At 55.7% G+C, this 19,042-nt stretch overlaps 1 protein-coding gene across 4 annotated transcripts in view; it reads left to right on the forward strand.

Moving 5' to 3' along the window:
* The window catches only part of ATP2C2 (ATPase secretory pathway Ca2+ transporting 2), a 63,657-nt gene that overhangs the window by 29,873 nt on the left and 14,742 nt on the right, over positions 1-19,042 (forward strand). For all 4 annotated transcript variants that reach the window (XM_058708775.1, XM_058708777.1, XM_058708778.1 and 1 more), the window contains 8 exons: positions 2,455-2,563; positions 10,107-10,256; positions 10,335-10,403; positions 10,969-11,044; positions 13,428-13,494; positions 16,899-17,023; positions 17,156-17,253; positions 18,675-18,776. In XM_058708775.1, the coding sequence (XP_058564758.1) occupies positions 2,455-2,563; positions 10,107-10,256; positions 10,335-10,403; positions 10,969-11,044; positions 13,428-13,494; positions 16,899-17,023; positions 17,156-17,253; positions 18,675-18,776 (796 nt within the window). The remainder of the gene's footprint in view (positions 1-2,454; positions 2,564-10,106; positions 10,257-10,334; positions 10,404-10,968; positions 11,045-13,427; positions 13,495-16,898; positions 17,024-17,155; positions 17,254-18,674; positions 18,777-19,042) is intronic.

A 19,042-nucleotide genomic window follows, 5' to 3' on the forward strand; every position in this document is an offset into this window, starting at 1 on the left:
ATGATGTGGAAGGGCAAGAGAAGGTGAGTCGATTCTAGAAGGTTCACTGGGGGCACCAAACGTGACGGGGCTTAATAAGAAGATGAGCCAGGCTGTCAGAAATCCAGATGTGTGACATGTGACGTAATCCTACAAACAAACGGGCACATAAATGGTTCATGTGGTCTGATGATCTGATCTTGAGTGTAAATATCAGGTCTCGGCCTTTCAGGCGGACAGTATGCCTTATTGATGTCCCCGGAAGTCACTTCTAAAAGACAGTTCTATTTTCAAGAACAGCGATGACAGGCAGGCTGGTAGAATGGAAAGGGCACCGAAGATACGCAGCCTCTGTCTCGGTGTCTGTTCTCCACGCCGGGAGGAACAGACCTCCGTCCTTCGTGGAGCCGTTACGTATTTATTGAGCACCTACTGTGTGCCAGGAGAAATCATGCCAGGGTTACCCCGGGGAACGAGAAGGGAAGGCCTCGACCATCAGAGAGCACACACTCCTACCAGGGGAGGCAGATAATAAAGGGAAGGAACGAGACGATTTTGGAATACGGCAGGTGCATTCGAGCCAGAAGGGGCCCCCGCACCTGAAACCACAGGAAACCTCATGGAGACACAGTAGTACCCGATGCGAGAGTGGGAACGGCTTTCGGTAGCTGGTGAGCAGGCTGCCCTGACCTGACCTTTAAGGAGGAGCTGACATTTTAGGTTGGGACCTGAGAGATGGAAGGAGCCAGCCGTGGAGAGTTGAGGGAAACGTCTGATGCGTGCTCGTGGCTGCAAGGGACAGCCAAGCTGCACAAACCAGAGAAATCGTGGTGTCTCAGGGCAAGGGGCCTCGGGTGGCAGGGACAGTGTGGTTGGTCAGCTGGAGATGACATGGGGGGCCTGGTGCTTTTATTTCTCGTTTTTTAAATGTTTTTATTTACTTTTGAGAGAAAGGGAGAGAGAGAGACAGAGACAGAGCGCGAGTGGGGGCAGGGCAGAGAGAGAGAGGGAGACACCAAGTCGGAAGCAGGCTCCAGGCTCCGAGCTGCCAGCACAGAGCCCGACGCGGGGCTCGAACTCACGGACCGTGAGATCGTGACCCGAGCCGAAGCCGGACGCTCAACCAGCTGAGCCACCCAGGGGCCCCGTGGTGCTTTTATTTTCTGAATGGGGAAGCCTTTCTCACGCGCCCCCAGGAAATGTCCATTCGTGTCTCACAAGCCAGTGTTACGGAAAGTGCCTGTGCCTAAGCCAGTCCTGGGCAGGGGCTGGGCTCACCCCGATGGTCTCAGCCAGTCAGAAGCCACTCGCTGGAGCGGACGGCTCGAGGTGGGAAAGGGTGGCTATCTGAACAAGAGTGAAATCTGTTAACGAAGAAGAGGGGAATGTCTGCTTCCACGTCCGAGGTTGGCAAAGAGCTTGAGGCCAGAAAGGGCTGGGTGTGTTTCAGGGCTGGATGGCAGGAGTGCGGGAGGGGGCGGGACCCAGTCAAGGGGGCCTTAGCAGGGCCTTTGGGTTTGAGCCCAAGGTCATCGAAAGCCGTTGGAGGTTTGAAGCAGTAAGAACTTGTGATCTGGTTTTTTATCTGCTTTTTTGTGGGTTTTTTTAAAATTTATTTTGAGAAAGAGAGAGAGGGCACAAGCAGGGGTGTGCAGAGAGAGGGGGGGACAGAGAACCAAAGCAGGCTGCGTGCTGTCAGCGCAGAGCCCTATGTGGGGCTAGAACTCACGAACCGTGAGATCATGACCTGAGCTGAAGCCAAGACTCGGACCCTTAACCGGCTGAGCCGCCCAGGTGGCCCTGATCTTTGCGTTTTAAGAGCCCTCTGGCCGCGGCGTGTGGGACAGAGAGAAGACGGCCAGGGACGGGGCGGGAGCCCAGCTGGGACTGTGGCGTCCGGGGAGGGTGGCGAATGGGGGGATTGCAGCGGGAGCCTGCGCCCAGAAGCACGCGGCTTGTTACTGGCACGGCCGTGAGCAGGGGTCATGGCCCAGCGGGAAAGGAGGTCCCGGGCTTCTCGGGCCCGTAAGATGCCCCCCCCCCCCAGCTCTGCCAGGCTGAGTCCTGGAGACAGTGCTCTGTGCCCGAGCGGTGTCTTCTCTGAGGACAGAAGTGCCTCTAGTCACTGGCTCCATTAAGGAAGCTTTAGAGCTGCTGACTTACACCTGCAGAAGCTTCTGGAGGCCACGTGGCTCCGCCTTGTTTCCAGGCAGGGTAAACAGTAGTAGTGGGCCCGCGTTTCAAATGAAGCCGAGGGTCTCCCAGAAGCCACACGCTTCACCAAACGTCTTTTAGCGTGTGTGACCTTAAAATACGATAAAACCACGAAGGCGCGAGGGTTTGTCCGTAACTGAAAGAGAAAGCTTGCTTCTGTATTCTTTGCTCAAATTGGCTAAAGTCCGCAAAAGTGGGATGTGATCAGCATGTCGGGGTGTGTGTGTGTGTTTGTTTGTTTGTTTACCGTTTCACATGCAGCATCAGAGAAGGAAAACTCCAGCATTTGCTTGCGCGAGACCTGGTTCCCGGAGACATCGTGTCTCTCTCGATCGGAGACCGGATCCCCGCAGACCTCCGTCTCACTGAGGTGAGGAGTCCCGGACCCTGGCCTTTGTGATCTGCAGACACTTAGCTTATTGGCGACAGGCATATTCTCCCTCTCTCTCTCCCTCTCTCTCTCTCTCTCTCTCTCTCTCTCTCTCTCCCGTGCACACACACAAGGCATGAAGTTAGCAAGCAAGCTCATTTTAAGCACAAAGCCCCTCGAATTGTGTTTCATAAATTATTCATTCCCAGTTTTAAGTTTTGGTTATGTGATTTTCTGGCTTAGAGCAGACGCCACTAGCCCGTTAAACCAGGGTGGGACTGAGGGATAAGGCAAGCGTGGCTTCTAGAAGGAGCTGCTCTGATGCCAGAAAGAAGCGTGACCAGATTGCTCAGTGCCGAGGAGGGAAACAGACCAGCGGAGACACAAAACGGAAGTACGAGCTTTTACGATAGTGTGGGTTGGGGACGTGGGGTGGGGGGCGAGCCGTGTCCCTGACCTTTGTGGGTGTCATGGTGCCACAGCGTCACCTGAGGCTCTCGGAGATAATCCTTGATGTATCAGAAAAGGTGAAGTCGAGTTCAGAGGGATCTGTTGGCGGGGGTGATCTATTTTCCGAAACTTTGCAGAAATGCTGAAGAATCATTCACGGCTTTCAGTGATAACGGCTTCAGTGCAGGCTATCTCCCCGACTCACTTATTTCCAGAGCATGTGTCTTCGGGAATTGTAGGATCATTGGCATGCTGTTAACACAGCGGCCTGGAGGGGCGCCCGGTGGCTCAGTCAGTTGAGCTTCCGACTCTCGATTTCAGCTCAGGTCACGATCTCGAGGCTCGTCAGTTCGAGCCCTGCATCGGGCTCCGTGCTGACAGTGTATGGAGCCTGCTTGGGATTCTCTCTCTCTCTCCCTCTCTCCCTCTCCGTCTCCCTCTGTCCCTCCCCTTCTCTCTCTGCCCCTCCTCCACTTGAACTCTCTCTCTCCCTCTTTCTCAAAATAAATAAATACACTTAAAGAAAACAAAAACACAAACAGTGGCCTGGAGAGGGTGATGGGGAAGGACGAAGAGCCAAATCCGGGCCCTGCATTTAAAGCCCCGAGCCACTCTCTGCGGCAGAGGCAGGGGCCCGAGGGACACTCCCGCTTTCAAAGCCTTCTGCCCCTGACTTTGAGATCTCCCGCAGGGTAGGGACCCGGGTGAGCAGGCTGGGGGGCTTGCTGTCAGGCTCATGCCGCTGTCCCTTCCCGCAACAGGACAGATTCCTCAGCGTCTGCTACCCGCTCCCCCCCCCCCGCCCTGCACTGGCCTTCAGCGGTCCAGACCGCTGTGTCCAGTGGTCCAGAGGCGGTGCCTCGAGGCGGCTAGTGCCCTGGGGCCGGGCATTGGCCCTGAGTTTGAAGCCAGGGCCTACCGTTCACAAGCTGGGTGGCCCGGAGCGAGGTACTTAACCCGTGTGCCCCCATTTTCCTGCCTGCAAAATGGGGGAAGAAAGTGGGCGGCTGTAAGGATGACATCACCTGGATGGAAAGGGCTCAGCCCAGGGCCTGGCACGGGTGAGTGACGCACGCTGGAAATCTGGGGGCCCAGGGTTTCGTCTCCCCGCCCCGCGCCTGCCAGCCTGCGACTCTGACGAAGGCTCGGCCTCCCTGAGCCTTGGTTTCCCCATCTGTCAAAGGGGATAGCGCTCATTCCGCCTCGACCAGTTACCACCTGCAGCACGCTTGGCCCGGCGGCCGGCGTGACGTGGCGGTCGGTGCGTCGGCAGTGGCTTCATTGCCCTCCCTTTCCCGTGCCCCCCACCCCCACCCCAAGTCCCCGCAACAGTTCATAACCCCCGGGTAACTCTCTCCCTCAACTGGTTTTCTTCCTGCCTCTATTAAGTCCACCCATACCTGCTTCTGATGCCACAGGATGCTTTTTTCCCTGCGACCGGTCACAAGGCAGCACCTTCCCCTTCTTGGTATTTTGCAACTGCCCTGAACAACCAGTGTCTTTGTTTATTCACCGTGGCATATTGGTGTCAGCTATTAAACCCTGAGATCCGGGAGAACTTTATTTAGGGCCTAAAGCCACTTAGGTCCAGGAAACAGCGGGTTCAAGAAAGTTCTTAAAATAGGCAAGCCCGCCACCCTTCTGCATAGTGTGTGGAGGTCACAGAGTATTTTCTCTTCCCACAGTGAAAACAAAGGCCAAGGCCTGGGGGAGAGGCTGACGTGGCCCAGCTAGTAGGGGCAGGGTCACTGCTCCTTGTTTTTCTTTGACCACTTCCGGAAATGAAAAGGGAGTTGAATGGAATCTGTCGGGGCTCCAAGTAAGGCTCTGTCTCGGAGGGGAGACTGGCTGGGCGTGAGGAGACAGGAACCGCCTTGTCTGCTCTCCAGCAGGAAGGGACCAGAGGCTTCCACTGTCTTCAGGCCCAGCCACCTCCGGGTGGCCACTGGTGTCACAGAGGTTCTGGGCCTTGAGTATCTTCAGCCGCCAGAATCGTTGCACAGGCACGCACACATTGTTCCTTCTTGGCCCAGACATTCCCCTTCATCTCTGCCTCCCAGCGTGTTTCTCTTTCCGGAAAGAACGAATGCGCTTACATATAAAGTCGGGTCTGTGCCGACCACGGGGTAGAAACCGCTTCCTTTCGTCTCGCAACAACCTCGAGAGAACACGACTTCATCTTCTGACTGTACAACAAGGACACAGAAACCGGGAAAGGTCGAGCAGCCCGCCTGAGGTCATGCGCCTGTCAGTGGGGGAGGAGGAGCACATGCTCTCTGGCCTGCAGTCGGCTGTTCTGACTTTTTCTCGCTCCGTCTCTCCCTCTGGGTTCCCCAATGTATCTCTCTCCTCTGGCTGCTATAACAAATGACTAGATACCGAGCGGCTTAAGACAACACAAATGTATTATCTTACGGTTCTGAAGGTCAGAATGACAGCTCATTTCACTGGGTGGAAAAAAGGAAGGTGTTGGCATTTAAAAACACAACAAATAAACCTGGGCAAGAGTTAAGGCTCACGTCTCGGTTCAGAAGGTCGGGGTGTTGACTGAGCCTCCACCTGGAAGATTCCTGCCCATCCCAAATTGACTTCAATGAAGTGTATTCAGGATCAAGCGCGCCTGATTGAAAAATGTCCTGGAGGGGCGCCTGCGTGGCTCAGTCGGTTAAGCATCCGACTTCAGCTCAGGCCGTGATCTCCCAGTTCATGGGTTTGAGCCCTGCGTCAGGCTCTGTGTTGACAGTTTAGAGCCTGGGGTCTTTTTCCGATTCTGTGGCTCCTTCTCCCTCTCTGTCCCTCCCCCACTTGAGCTCTATTTCTCTCTCAAAAATAAATAAAACATTAAAAAAATTTTTTTTAATGTTTTTATTATTTTTCTTTATTATCATTATTTTTTTGAGAGGCAGAGAGAGACAGAGCACGAGCGGGGAAGGGGCAGAGAGAGGGAGACACAGAGTCCGAAGCAGGCTCCAAGCTCTAAGCTGGGTCCCCCCCGCAGTGGGGGCTTGAACCCACGAACCATGAGATCATGACCTGAGCCGAAGTCAAACACTCAACCAACTGAACCACCCAGGCGCCCCATTAAAAAAAATTTTTTTTTAAATGTTCTGTAGACCAGATTAAGCTGTGAGCCTTAGTGACCTGTGCCTTTGTCCATGTATCTAGTTAATTCCACTCACTGCCAATTCTGTGGTTCTTCCTGGCTGGTTCTTCTGTCCATGCCCACCCTAACCCCCCCCCCCCCCCGGGAGCCATCCTTGGCCTCACTTGGGTTCATTCCTTGGACTGTGGGCTTCCCTTCCCAATGCTACTGGCCGCGTCTTTCAACATCTAGCATCATTTTGTGGATCTCACTCACCTCCCTTCTCTGCTCAAGACTTTTCATGGCTCCTCATTACTTACAGGGTACCCTCCAAATTTCTTAGCCGATGCCAGAAGCGAATGAGTTCCAACCCCACCTCCTCCAGCGCTCCATGTGGACCACACCTCCTGTCTTCTTGCCTGTACCCTCTCCATTCAGGGCTCCTCCCACCCGTGGCTTCAGCACCAGGGACAGCGCCCACCGCACCCCACCCCCCCCCCCCCCTCCAACCTCCACCCTCTCCCCACCACCCCGGCCAAGAATCTGTGTCCCAAACAGGGTGGATAGGTGCCCACACTCAGCACCCTGGGTTTCTGTCCCGTTAAAGCTGGTGGGGTGCTGGGAGAAGAGAGGTCTTTTTTATTAAGCCTGTTACTACCGAGTTCGCGCATCATCGATCCCCCCCCCCCCCCAATTTGCTTTCTCTTCCTTCCCTGCCTGATTCACTCACCAACTGTGTGCTTATCCTTCGAGGCCCATTTCAAGTCCCTGATCCTGCAGGAACTCACCTCTTCCGGCCCATCCCCCCACCCAGCAGCTCCGCCCTCCTGTTCCTCACTCCCCAGCCCAAGGCCGCAGGTTCCATCTGACAAAAACATCCGCCTGCGGTCAGTTCGGCTCTCAGGCCCAGTCAGCGGAGGGGTTTCTCTTCCCCGTGTTGACTTTCTGTTCTTACTACAGTGCTGCTTAAATGAGAACAAACAAAGTTATGTATAAATTCCATGTGCTTCAACCTGGAAACCTAAGCCAGATTTTCCTGGGAAGTACAACGTATTCAAATGACCGTCCTGTCCCATGAGACGGTGTCTTCTGGAAACCGAATCCCTGCTTGCCTTGGGGATGTGGTGCCACTTTCTCCCGCCTGCGTGCGTCGCGCCAGCAGCCGGTGGTGCTGGGCGACTTCGTCTTCCTGTTTCTTCCTTCGTCGTGTTGGGCGCCACTCCAGGAAGTCCCTTGACTTTCCCTGTGTCCTGGAGGTAAAAATACAAACACCAAGTCTAGATCAGTGGTGGTTGTTATTTGCCTATGGTAATAGAGTGAGAGAAATGCCTGGGCTTCAGTGGGTCAGGGATTTAGTCCTCGCTCACATGATGAGAGACTGGAAGGGGGCGTGTCCAGAGCCAATATGGCGGCTCCACCGTGGAACAGAGTACAGGGCTTCTCCCAGGCCCCCATTGCGCCCTCCGCCGGATGGGACCGTCCTTTAAATGCTTGCAAGATGGCTTCTGGAGCCACTAGGGCGAAGGCCCAGGGGGGGAGAAAGAGGAAGCCAGAAGGGTGAAGAGCGTCTCACCCTCAGTCATCTTCCCAGATCTCGCCCTGGACCGTCCGTGACTTCTCCCTGTGTCCCAGTGTCCAAAGGGGCGGAGACACTGTGAGCTGCAAGGGATGCTGGGAAATAGCGTTGCGGGGGGAGGGGGCACATAGCCACCCCCGACTCCAGATACCACTGCCAACGGGGTTTCCGTTAGGAAGTGGGGGCCTTTGTCATTCTTGGGGACTGGGATCCTGTGGCCCTGAACACATTTTAAAAAGATCGCTGCTAGATTTTTTTTTTAATTTCAAAGTATAGAGAACTCACCAGTCCGTGTTTGAATAATGCCGACCTAACTGTTCTCTTGTGAGCTTGTAGGACGTTGGCTTCTCTCAGTTGGTCCTGGATACTTAAGTGACAAGGTCCTTAGGGGCGGAGCTCACCCTGGCCCCCACGTATGTCCTCCATAGTATCCAGCTGGCCACAGGAGGCTCACCTCTTGTGTGATAGCTACTGGGTCTGTGGTCCGTTTTGCAAGATGGTCAAGAGTGCAGTTTCTGGAACTAGAGCCTTGGCTCGCGCTTCGGCTCTGCCACGAAGCAGCTGTGTAACCTTGAACAAGTTACTTGAGCAAGTGACTTAATGTTTCCGTGCCTCAGTTTCCCCATATGTAAAATGGTGAAAACAGTAGCATCTTTCATGGAGGGGACGGGGATTTGGAGAGAGGGGCCTTGCAAAGTGCTCGGCCCAGGGCCTAGCTCATCACAGGAGTTCCGGGAATGTGAGCGCTCTCTCCTCCTCTCCTGGTGTGTGCGTGTGCGCGTGCACACGTGTGGTTTCTGGAGTTAACGCAACCTAAGGCTGCTGCTGAGTAAGCTGGCTCCGTGATGCTCCGGGCACACGGATTGTATGGGTTTCCCCAAGGTGGGCAGGACGCGGAGTGTCCGGAAAAAGACACAGGTGCTTTGAAAGATACGTTCTAGGGGCGCCTGGGTGGCTCAGTCCGTTGAGTGCCGGGCTTCAGCTCAGGTCATGATCTCACAGCTCGTGAGTTCGAGCCCCGCGTCGGGCTCTGTGCTGATGGCTCAGAGCCTGGGGCCTGCTTCGGATTCCGTGTCTCCCTCCCTGTCTGCCCCTCCCCTGCTCGTGCTCTGTCTCTCTCTCAGAAATAAATAAACATTAAAAAAAATTGTAAGATATATTCTAAATTAACCGTTGCCCAAGTATTTTTTTTAACAGTACACTAAAATTTTAAATAATGTGAAAGCAGGTATGAGACTTCTGTGTTTTTTCGGGGGGGGGGGGGGGAGGGCCACACGATCAAATCTTGTCCAGTTCCCGGAGGCCCGTGAGGCCGTGTTCTGATAACTTGTCCCGTGACTTCGATGTGCTGTTTGTGGTCTGTTGGCGAATGGAATTAAGGTGCCAGATACCGTTCTGTGCTTTTCTGGTCGCGGTTTTGTTGTGTCGTGTTTTGTTTTGTTTTGTCGTGGCAAAATTAGCAACGAAAACAAAAGCAGAAGCCTTGGTCCATCCTAAGATGCGATTTGTATGAGTTCTTCGCGGCAGAAAACCCTCACGAAAATAGATGGCAGAGGTTGCTGAGGGCAGTATGGTTTACTTTACGAAACCAGACATCATGGGGCGCCGGGGAGGGCTCGGTCAGTTGCGCAACCGACTCTTGATTTTGGCTCAGGTCATGATCTCACGGCGGGATTGCGCCCCAGGTGGGTTCTGCACCGAGCCTGGAGCCCGCTTGGCATTCTTTTTTCCAGCCCTGCCCCTCCCCCACTCACGCATGCACACTCTCTCTAGGACAAACCAAAAGACGAAACAAAGCCAGGCGTCAGAGCCACCATTTCTGGAAGGCCTCAGACCCAGAGAGGCCAGCACGTACGCCCCTCAGGTGGCTGAGTCCCAGTAGTCCCAGCTGCTCTCCGAAGGCATCTCGCCAGCCACGCCTCTGTTCAACGCCAGATGGGTTAAACAGAGACCTAAGCATTCTTTCATGCACCAAAGAAAGGTGTCTGAAGTTCCTGAATTTTGCATCACACTCGGGGGCTCCTCGGCTCTCGGGTTTAGAAATGACCCCTCACTGTCAGGGGCGGTCCCAGATCAGCCTTGTTTTTCTTCCCTGCCAACACTGGAGTGTTGTCCCTGGAATGTGTCCGGGAAGCCAGGAAAGCCTGCATTGGAATATCCTTGCAGGTCAGTACAGGTAGCCCAGAAAACAGTCCTTTCCAGCCCGGCTCCAGGGCCTGGCGGAGGGACGTTTTCTGCTTAGAGCTGCGCGCCTACTTTGTAGCTGCCCGTCGGTCAGGATTCGTCCCTGTCGACCGGGACCGCTAACTCTCAGGCACAGGACGTTTTTCCCAGCTGAGAAGTTCTATGGGGTGCGAGGGGTCCGTTCTGCGCTCGGCCGAGCTGTTCTCAGGGCGAAGGGGGCAGACTGCCTTCTCTTCCCCTCGTGGCTCTAGGTCACAGACCTCCTGGTGGATGAATCCAGCTTCACAGGAGAAGCGGAGCCGTGCAGTAAGACGGACGGCCCGCTGACGGACGGAGGGGACCTCACCACTCTGAGCAACATCGCCTTCATGGGGACCCTGGTGCAGTACGGGAAGGGGCAGGTGAGCCCCGGGGACCTCGGCCGCCCTCGCCAGCAGGCTCCCCGCCTCAGATCTCACCCTTCTCTCTCCCGAATGCAGGGAGTCGTGATCGGAACAGGGGAGAGGTCGCAGTTCGGGGAAGTGTTTAAGATGATGCAGGCTGAGGAGGTAAGGGCTGGGAGGTGGGGGGTGGGGGTGGGGGGGGGGCTTTGCTTTTCTTGCAAGCCGGGGTTTGAGATTACTCTCGGCTGCTGCCGCCAGCCCTGCGCCCTCCTTAGGCATGAGGGTGATGTGGTCAATACGAGTTCACGTTTTTCAAACTTTGTTTTTATTTAAAAACACTTATGGCCGGGGAGTCGGGGAGTCGGGGAGGGGGTGGGGTGGGGGTGGGGTCGCCTGGGTGGCTCCGTCGGTTGAGCGTCCAGCTTTGGCTCTGGTCACGATCTCACGGTTCGTAAGTTCGAGCCCCGCTTCGGATCCTCTGTCCCCGTCCCCCCCTCTCCACGCTCTTCCTCAAAAATAAATAAAACGTTAAAAAAACAACACAGGCAAAAACACTTACTAGGATTTTTTGCCAAGATACAGCTCACAGACCGTAACACGCGCGGGCCTGAAGTGTGGAGGCCAGTGGATTTTTACATGCGTGTGCCCCGCTCTGTGATTGTCACCCCGCTCAAGATATGAGAAAGCCGGGCAGTGTCCTCTAACAGACCCACCGATCTCCTCCTTTCAGACGCCTAAAACCCCGCTACAGAAAAGCATGGACAAGCTGGGGAAGCAGCTGACACTCTTCTCGTTCGGCATAATTGGTGAGCGAGGCCGTTTCTGCGCTGGGTCCCGGGGGCGCGGGGGAGCCGTCCTGCGGCCCTCAGTGGGACCGAGGGCGGACGGGAGACTCAGGGGGCCAAGCGGTTTCTGTGTGAGACAAGACAAGCCGTTGTACAGAGCAGCCTGCCCCTGGGAGGGCGTAGCGTGGTCAAGGTGTATCTCTTGCTCGTTCCTGCCTGGGTGGCTTTCCTGGGTAGGTCACCTCCAAATGCCACCTCGGGGTCCCGGGCCCCGACCATTCCCCCTTCTTCCAGGTCCCCAGAGGCGGGCCGGAATTCCGTTCAGCCAGCGAGTGGGGGAAAGCGGGAACACAGAGGTTGTGTGGGAAATTTTTGAAATTTTTTTATTTTTGAGAGACAGAGCACGAGCAGGGGAGGGGCAGAGAGAGAGAGGGAGACACAGAATCGGAAGCGGGCTCCAGGCCCCGAGCCGTCAGCACGGAGCCTGACGCGGGGCTCGAACCCACGAACCGTGAGATCATGACCTGAGCCGAAGTCGGAGGCTTAACTGCCTGAGCCCCCCCCCCCCCCCCAGGCGCCCCAGTACGGGCCATTTTTAAGGCATGGGGCCCCAAGGCCTGCTGTCTTTGCCCCTTCTTGACTGGCCAGAATGGAGTCACATGGCCTGCAAAGGCGACTGGGAGGGACAGTTTAGCCACGTGTCTACGTTACCGACCAGGCTGTGCCGCTCGGCCTCTGGCAACACAGCAAACGGGCCCGACCCGATGCTGTGGATCTAAACTTAGGTCTTAAGCCTGAATCCCCCCTTGGGGCCGCCCCGGTGCCTTCACCCACTGCTTCCTGCTGTCTCCAGCTCTGGCTTTGATTGAGTGTTCCTCGTTTTCCAGCCCTCACGGTCAGCCGGAGCCTGGCCCGTAGCAGATTCTCAATAAACACTTGTTGAGTGAATACTTAATAAAGGAACCGACCCAGAAAGCAGAGCCCCCTAGCGCAGGCGATGATGACAGGACGTACGAGTGGGTCTGGCTAGACCTGCGGAGGAGCCAGAGGACGTTTCCGGGAGAAGCAGACGTTGGCCTCTGGCCACCCAGATGTGCGAATTCATTTAGCGAGTGTCTTGTGACACTGGGAGAGGTTTGGGGCCACCGAGACAGATCAGACACAGCCTCGGCCTTTTGAAAGCGCCCAGGCTGAGAGGAGGGAGGCACCTGAACACACGTGCAACCTGAAGGTCATGGCTAATCTCCAGTGGGAGGCTGGGGAAGGCTCCAAGGGAGGTGTGGCATTAAGCCGGGTCTCGTAGGGTGACAGGAATTTGCCGAGGGAACAAAGAGGGAAATTCGGAATTTCGTGCCGGGACCGAGGGGATCTCCGCTCCCCCGCAACTTACACGCAGAAGTAAATTTAGCGAAGTGGTTAAGAGGATGCGGTCTGGAGTCCGGGCTTCCAGATCTGTCGTGCGGGGGACGCACCCGCCTGCCCTTTCTTCCCTGGACACCCGACCCCAGATTCCGGTGTCTGGTCACCTCTCCAAGTTCAGCTTTGGATTTAAGTGCCTGGCGTTGGCTAAATCACAGGCTGTACTGTGTTCTTGAGCAGCTCCTTTCCAGCCTGTTCCAGCCTGTCCTGCCTTCGTCCCTCCTTTCCAGCCTGTTCTGTCCTGGAGCCCTAGTGGAAGACGGGTCTTAACCGGCCAATTCCGATCTCAGCCAACTTCAGGTGGATTCCTGCTTCTCAAATCCCGAAACGACTCCTCGAGGGGGACGTGGTCATTATCCCCACTTTACAGATGAGGACACTGAGGCCCCAGAACTTTTCCTCCTTGCCAGAGCATCCCGTGCGCTTCCACGGGTCCCATTGTGACTCCTGCCCCCTCTCTGCCCCGAGGGGCCCCACCTCTGGCGGGGTCCGCGTGTCCCGGGCCTGCCGGTTAGTAAACACCGGGTGACTGATGGGGGCGAGAGCGGAACAGGGGACACGTTGGGGCACGAGCACGGCAGGACAGAATCCTCTACGACCCGGGCCCACGTGCCTGTCACAGGAACAGCTGTCACCTGCCACATCAGATGCCATGGGGGGGCGTCCTAGCACAAACAGCACCCGGGGAGAGTTCTGGAATCGTCTGCCAGCGTTTTCAAACAGCCTGCGATGAACTAACGGAGGGATGGTGGTCTGTCTCTTTCTCTGACTTGAACCGGCTTGGTCCTTTCCGGAAAAAGTAAAACCATTCTTTTTTGCGGGCGTGGGAGTGTCTTACAAAGGAACAGGAGAGTGGTCACAAGTACCTGAGGTTCCTACCCGTTGACTTAGGCGCAGGAGAGGAGTCTGAAACACCTGGGCGTGTCAGAGGAGGTGCGCGTGTGCCCGTGTGTGTGCAGATATATACTTTTTGTCTCTTTCCCAGGCTTAATCATGTTCACGGGCTGGCTGCAAGGAAAACAGCTTCTCAGCATGTTCACGATCGGGGTCAGGTAAGGGCACGGACCTCCCGTGGGAAGGCGGGAGCGGGGAAGACCGGGGAGCAGGACCCCGGCCTTGGGTGGGAACGCTGCGGGTTTGAAGCCTGTCTTCTGCCACGCCCTGATCCTGTGACTCTGGCAAGCGTGTTGGCCTGAACTCAGTGTCCTGGGGGGAGCAGTGGAGGCCAGCCTGCCCCACGTGGCGGGGACCCCACCGCCTCTGGGGCAGGGCAGGAACTCTCCCGCGCGCCACCCCTCCCTCGCCTGCCCCCGGCCCCCGCCGTGAGGGCCCGCTGATGACTTATCCGCACCACCCAGGGCTGAGGGAGCCAGATCACAGAGTTTGCGGGCTGGTGGGGAAAGTAAGCATAAACACGTCAAGTGAACGGTAATAAAATAATCACAACTCACGATCAAGGCCACCGAGGAAACCATTGCAGAGGGAGTGCAAGGGAGGTAGGGAGAATGTCCCCGGAGGGTGGCCCGGGAACGTCCTCTGAGGGCTGTCGAGGAAGAGCCTGCGGGAGAAGGCGGGAAGGGGGTTCCGCAGGGAGGACCCAGCCATGCACATCTGGGGACAGCAAGAGGACTGGCTGGGCTCCCCAAGCAGAAGCACCAGGGGCGTCGGTTAGGGGACGTGTCACCGGCCTTTTTTGGGGCCCCTTTCCCTCCCAATTCGAAATAGAGTCATCAGAATCTTTCCCCACACGCATGGCGAGCCATCTTTTTTGGCAAAGCGTTGGCCATTCTTGACATAGAGATGAGAGGTGACAGGGGTGCGAACCCCAGCTTGCTGAGCCAAGAGGGGGCCAGGGGGCGTGGGCAGCTGGCTGCACTGTGGAACGTGGGGTTCAAGGTCAGGGCGGGCTTCCTGGAAGAATGGGCCATGGAAGAGTAGGGGTTTCCAACGGCAGCCAGAGGACACGAGGGTCCTGGGGTCACAGGTGCACGGACTCGGTGGGTCTGGGGGGGGGGGGCGCCTGGGACTCTGCGTTCCTAACCAGCCCCCCAGGGTGCTACTGCTAACTCTAAGTGGTGATCCAGTCGGGGCTCCAGCAGGAGGCGGGGCCAGGGAAGAAGGGTGAGCCCCTGATAAGAGTGCTCAGGTGACTAAGCCTTCAAGGGCAGGTGTGGTGGCCGAGGGACAGAGAAGCCTGAGCCCTGGGGGGACTCCTGGAAAAGCCAGAGCACTCCAAAGCTGTGACACCTAAGGACCTCCCCTAAATAATGACACATGCCATTCCCCTCTTCTACACGGTGGAAAGTTCTGTGAGCCGAAGACTTACAGATTTCCAAGTCGGTAACAGGAGAGGCCCCGTGTCGATCCCTGCCCGCCCTCCCCAGAGCCATTGGTTGGTCATTTCTGGCCCCCGGTCTCAGTGTTCCTGCCACCTGACCTATCCCACGACAGCCACGTCTCACTTGCCGCTCAGAGGCAATCTACTCTGTTCATTTCACCTGTGACTTTGAAGCGACGAAGGCTTTTCCGTTTGTAGCAGAGTTAGTCGCTCGAAACCCCTGAATCAGAAGGCAGAAATAGCAGGGTAGCCAGCGAGGAAGAGATTCTCGAAAGAAGTAACATGAGAGCCGCTGTTTTAAACACTTTCTCTTAATTCCCTCTGCCTCGAGTGACATTCAAGGTGATCCAAAGTATACTCGCTTTTCCTGGTCCATACTAATCTTTATTAGTCTGTGGATTAATTTTTTTTTTTTTTTTATCACGCAAGCATCCAAGTACATACAAAAATGCCCTTCCCACGCCATACGGGGGGGAGAAAGGTCCCGTCGTACACCCTCTGCAAATGTTTGCTTAGCTAGTGTGCCATAAAACCGAGGAAGCCTTCTTGCTGGCACCATAGAAACTGGGCACAGTCCTTTGACCAAATTCAGTAATCTTGGTTCATATAACCGGCCCCTGAATGCGCCATTGTTTCTGGGGAAAAGGCCACCGCTCGCGTACCGTATTTCTTCGATTTCAGACACATTGTCTTTCCCACTTGAACTCCTCTGAGGTCGGACTGCCTCTTACAAGTGAGGCGCCTGGGGGGCTCGGTCGGTTAAGTGTCCGACTCTTGGCTTGGGCTCAGGTCACGATCTCGCGGTCCGTGGGTTCGAGCCCCGCGTCGGGCTCTGTGCGGACAGCTCGGGGCCTGGAGCCTGCTTCCGATTCTGTGTCTCCCTCTCTCTCTGCCCCTCCCCTGTTGCCCTCTGTCTCTCTCCCTCAAAAATAATCAGCATTTAAAAAAACAGACTACAGTACAGCGTAAACATGACTTTTTTATGCACCGGGAACCAAAGGTCCACTTGACTGGCTTTTGGTGACGGTCGCTGTATTGCCGTGGCCCGGGACTGACCAGAGGTCCTCTGAGGTGTGCCTGTGTTCACTCATTCCTATTTGTTCGTCCAGCAAATATTTACTGAATGCCTGCAGTGCTTTGCTGATGTCCTGGTGCAGAGCCCGCCCCCCTGAAACTTTTCATCCCCCCCCCCCCCCACCGAGATCAGCAGGAAGCCCCACACCAGCCCTTGGCCTCAGCCACGCCCGCTCAAGAGTGTGGGATGGAGAGTCAGTCTGCCACGATGTTCCTGCCGCCAAATTTTAGCAGGAAGAGCCCCTTCCTAACATCCTATCGCGTGTTGACAAGCTGCCCGCAGGAAGGGGATCTTAGGTGCTTCATCCGGGTTCAGGTTCCCAAGAGAGAGAAGCTCATTGGTTCAGCTTGAGTCACATGTTCTCTTCTAATCCAATCAGCCATGGCTGTGGGGGGGTGGGGTTACGTGTCCTAATCCAATCAGCCATGGCGGGGGGGGGGGGGGGGGGGTGGTCACATGGTAGGGGAAGAATTGGAAGGATAATAATGTAAGTGAGCAGACACCCAGACAGCTAGGCTACCACAGGCAAAGGCACAGCAGAGTCACTCTGCCTCCTTCAACTTTAATTTCCTGGTCTGGCTCTCTTATCAGAAGTGTCTAAACAACCAGACCAATGAGAAGTGAAATTCAGAGGACCCAGACGGACCCCCCGAACCAAAAAATTCCCCTTCCCGCTTCTTGCCCAACTCTGGAAATTCTTCTCCTAGGACCCAAAGACTTTTGTCTTTAGTAAACGACAACAATTTAAACGCAAAGGCGCTTAAAAGAGGCAAAACAACCGAGAGACTAATTTATACTAAAGTGTGGATGTCTGATAGGGACGGTCCCACCCCAAGAACAGGGTTTCACAACAGGAGAGCTTAGAGCAATGGATGCTGAAGAAGGAGACAGGTGCATCATGGGATTGGGAACAGAGACTCGAACCGGGACGGTGGGGACACCAGAGACATACTTCCCCGGGTAAAAGTGTTGCCGGCCCCCGCTGGGATTCGTGTCGTCCTTAAGTGCATGCCAAAGGGGACCCATCCGGCCTTTTGATCCAGCCTGGCGGTGGCTGCCATTCCGGAGGGCCTGCCCATCGTCGTCACGGTTACGCTGGTCCTGGGAGTGCTGCGGATGGCCAAGAAGCGGGTCATTGTGAAGAAGTTACCGATCGTGGAGACGTTAGGTGAGGGACTCCGCTGGCCGAGTTCCTGCAAACGGGGTCGAATGGGTGGGAGTTCCGCCTGGGCGTTTCATCAGCCGGAGAGGCGAGGGTGATGATTCCTCTTGGCCATAAACCGGGGTTTTCTCGTGCCAGGTTGCTGCAGTGTTATCTGCTCTGATAAGACAGGGACTCTGACGGCCAACGAAATGACGGTCACCCAGCTGGTAACGTCCGATGGGCTCCACGCCGAGGTGAGCCCCGTGCCGCTTTACCCGCTTCCAGCCAAAGGTCTGCGCTGCCAGCCCCTTTCCTTCGTGAAGGAAGCACACGGAACCTTCTAGCAAGCAATAAGGAAGCAACAAACATGGGTGGTTGTATAGTTTCCCTGCCACCCACAGCAGCAAGGAACGTGACCGAGTTAAGGGAGCCACCTTTCTGTTTTCACAATTATCTTTTAGTCATAAGCACATTATGTAACGTAGAAGTTAAAAACACGGTTACCCATGATCCCCTGTGAGAAACTGATCGTGACGGGGGCGCCTGGGTGGCGCCGTCGGTGAAGCGTCCGACTTCAGCCAGGTCGCGATCTCGCGGTCCGTGAGTTCGAGCCCCGCGTCGGGCTCTGGGCCGATGGCTCGGAGCCTGGAGCCTGTTTCCGATTCTGTGTCTCCCTCTCTCTCTGCCCCTCCCCCGTTCATGCTCTGTCTCTCTCTGTCCCAAAAATAAATAAAAAACGTTGAAAAAAATTAAAAAAAAATATACATGAATGTATACACATATACATATATATGTATATAAAAATAACTAGGATTGGGGCGCCTGGGTGGCGTAGTCGGTTAAGCGTCCGACTTCAGCCAGGTCACGATCTCGCGGTCCGTGAGTTCGAGCCCCGCGTCGGGCTCTGGGCTGATGGCTCGGAGCCTGGAGCCTGTTTCCGATTCTGTGTCTCCCTCTGTCTCTGCCCCTCCCCCGTTCATGCTCTGTCTCTCTCTGTCCCAAAAATAAATTAAAAAACGTTGAAAAAAAATTTTAAAAAAAGAAACTGATCGTGACGGTCCCTTTGGGTTTTTCGGTCTCCCTCCTGTACCTCTGGCACAGTTACAAGCTCCCGGAATGTGCAGTTTTGTTTCTGCCCCCCCCCCCCCCGCCACAACCCCAAACCTTCCAGATTAAGGGGCTCTCTTCTATGTTATTACCTTGTTTTCTTAACCATACTTTTCCCTGGCTCCTGAATAGCGCATGGAATCGGCTTGTTGCAATTTCTTTGTTTTTAATTCTAATTTTTGAGAGAGCGCCGAGCAGAGGAGGGGCACCGAGAGAGGGAGGCAGGATCCCAAGTGGGTTCCGCACAGGGAGCGGAAAGCCCGAAGTGGGGGTCGAACTCACGAGCTGCCAGATCATGACCTGAGTCGAAGTCGGATGCCCAACCGACTGAGCCCCCCCCCCTCCCCCGCCCCGGGCGCCCCAAGCTTATAGAAGTTTCGAAAGCACGGCACTTAGTGAGGTTTTCTGATTAACACACAGTCTGCGGGGCCCGTCCTCCTGCTTGCAGCCTTGTTGGTGGGTAGGATTGTGTCCTTGGGGTGGGTCTCCCAGAAAAGAGATGAGGGGACAACCAGGGGCGTGTATTACTGACACGTGTTGACATCCTCTCTGCGGCTTTGCCCTGCAGGTCAGCGGAGTTGGATATAACGGCAAAGGGACTGTGTGTCTGTTACCCTCAAAGGAGGTCGTGAAGGAGTTTAACAACGTCTCGGTGGGGAAATTAGTGGAGGTGAGTGTCAAAGCCCCACGGGTGGAAACAGACATTTAAAAGGAGCTGACGGTTATTCTCTCAGAAGGGAGGAACAATCGATGGCTCCCGGTGGCTGGACCAACCAGTTGTTGGCGACCATTGGGCCTCCCGCCCCGCCCCCGCCAGGGGTCAGGTGTCACAGGGGCCCAGAAAGAGGTGGGAACACCGGAAGTAAGAGAGAGCTGGAGCCCTCCCTACTCCTCCCTGCCTGCTGGACAGGCTTTAAAGAGGTGCCTGCAGAGGGT

This window comes from Neofelis nebulosa, chromosome 17, assembly GCF_028018385.1.
Source record: "Neofelis nebulosa isolate mNeoNeb1 chromosome 17, mNeoNeb1.pri, whole genome shotgun sequence".
Classification (NCBI taxonomy): Eukaryota; Metazoa; Chordata; class Mammalia; order Carnivora; family Felidae; genus Neofelis; species Neofelis nebulosa.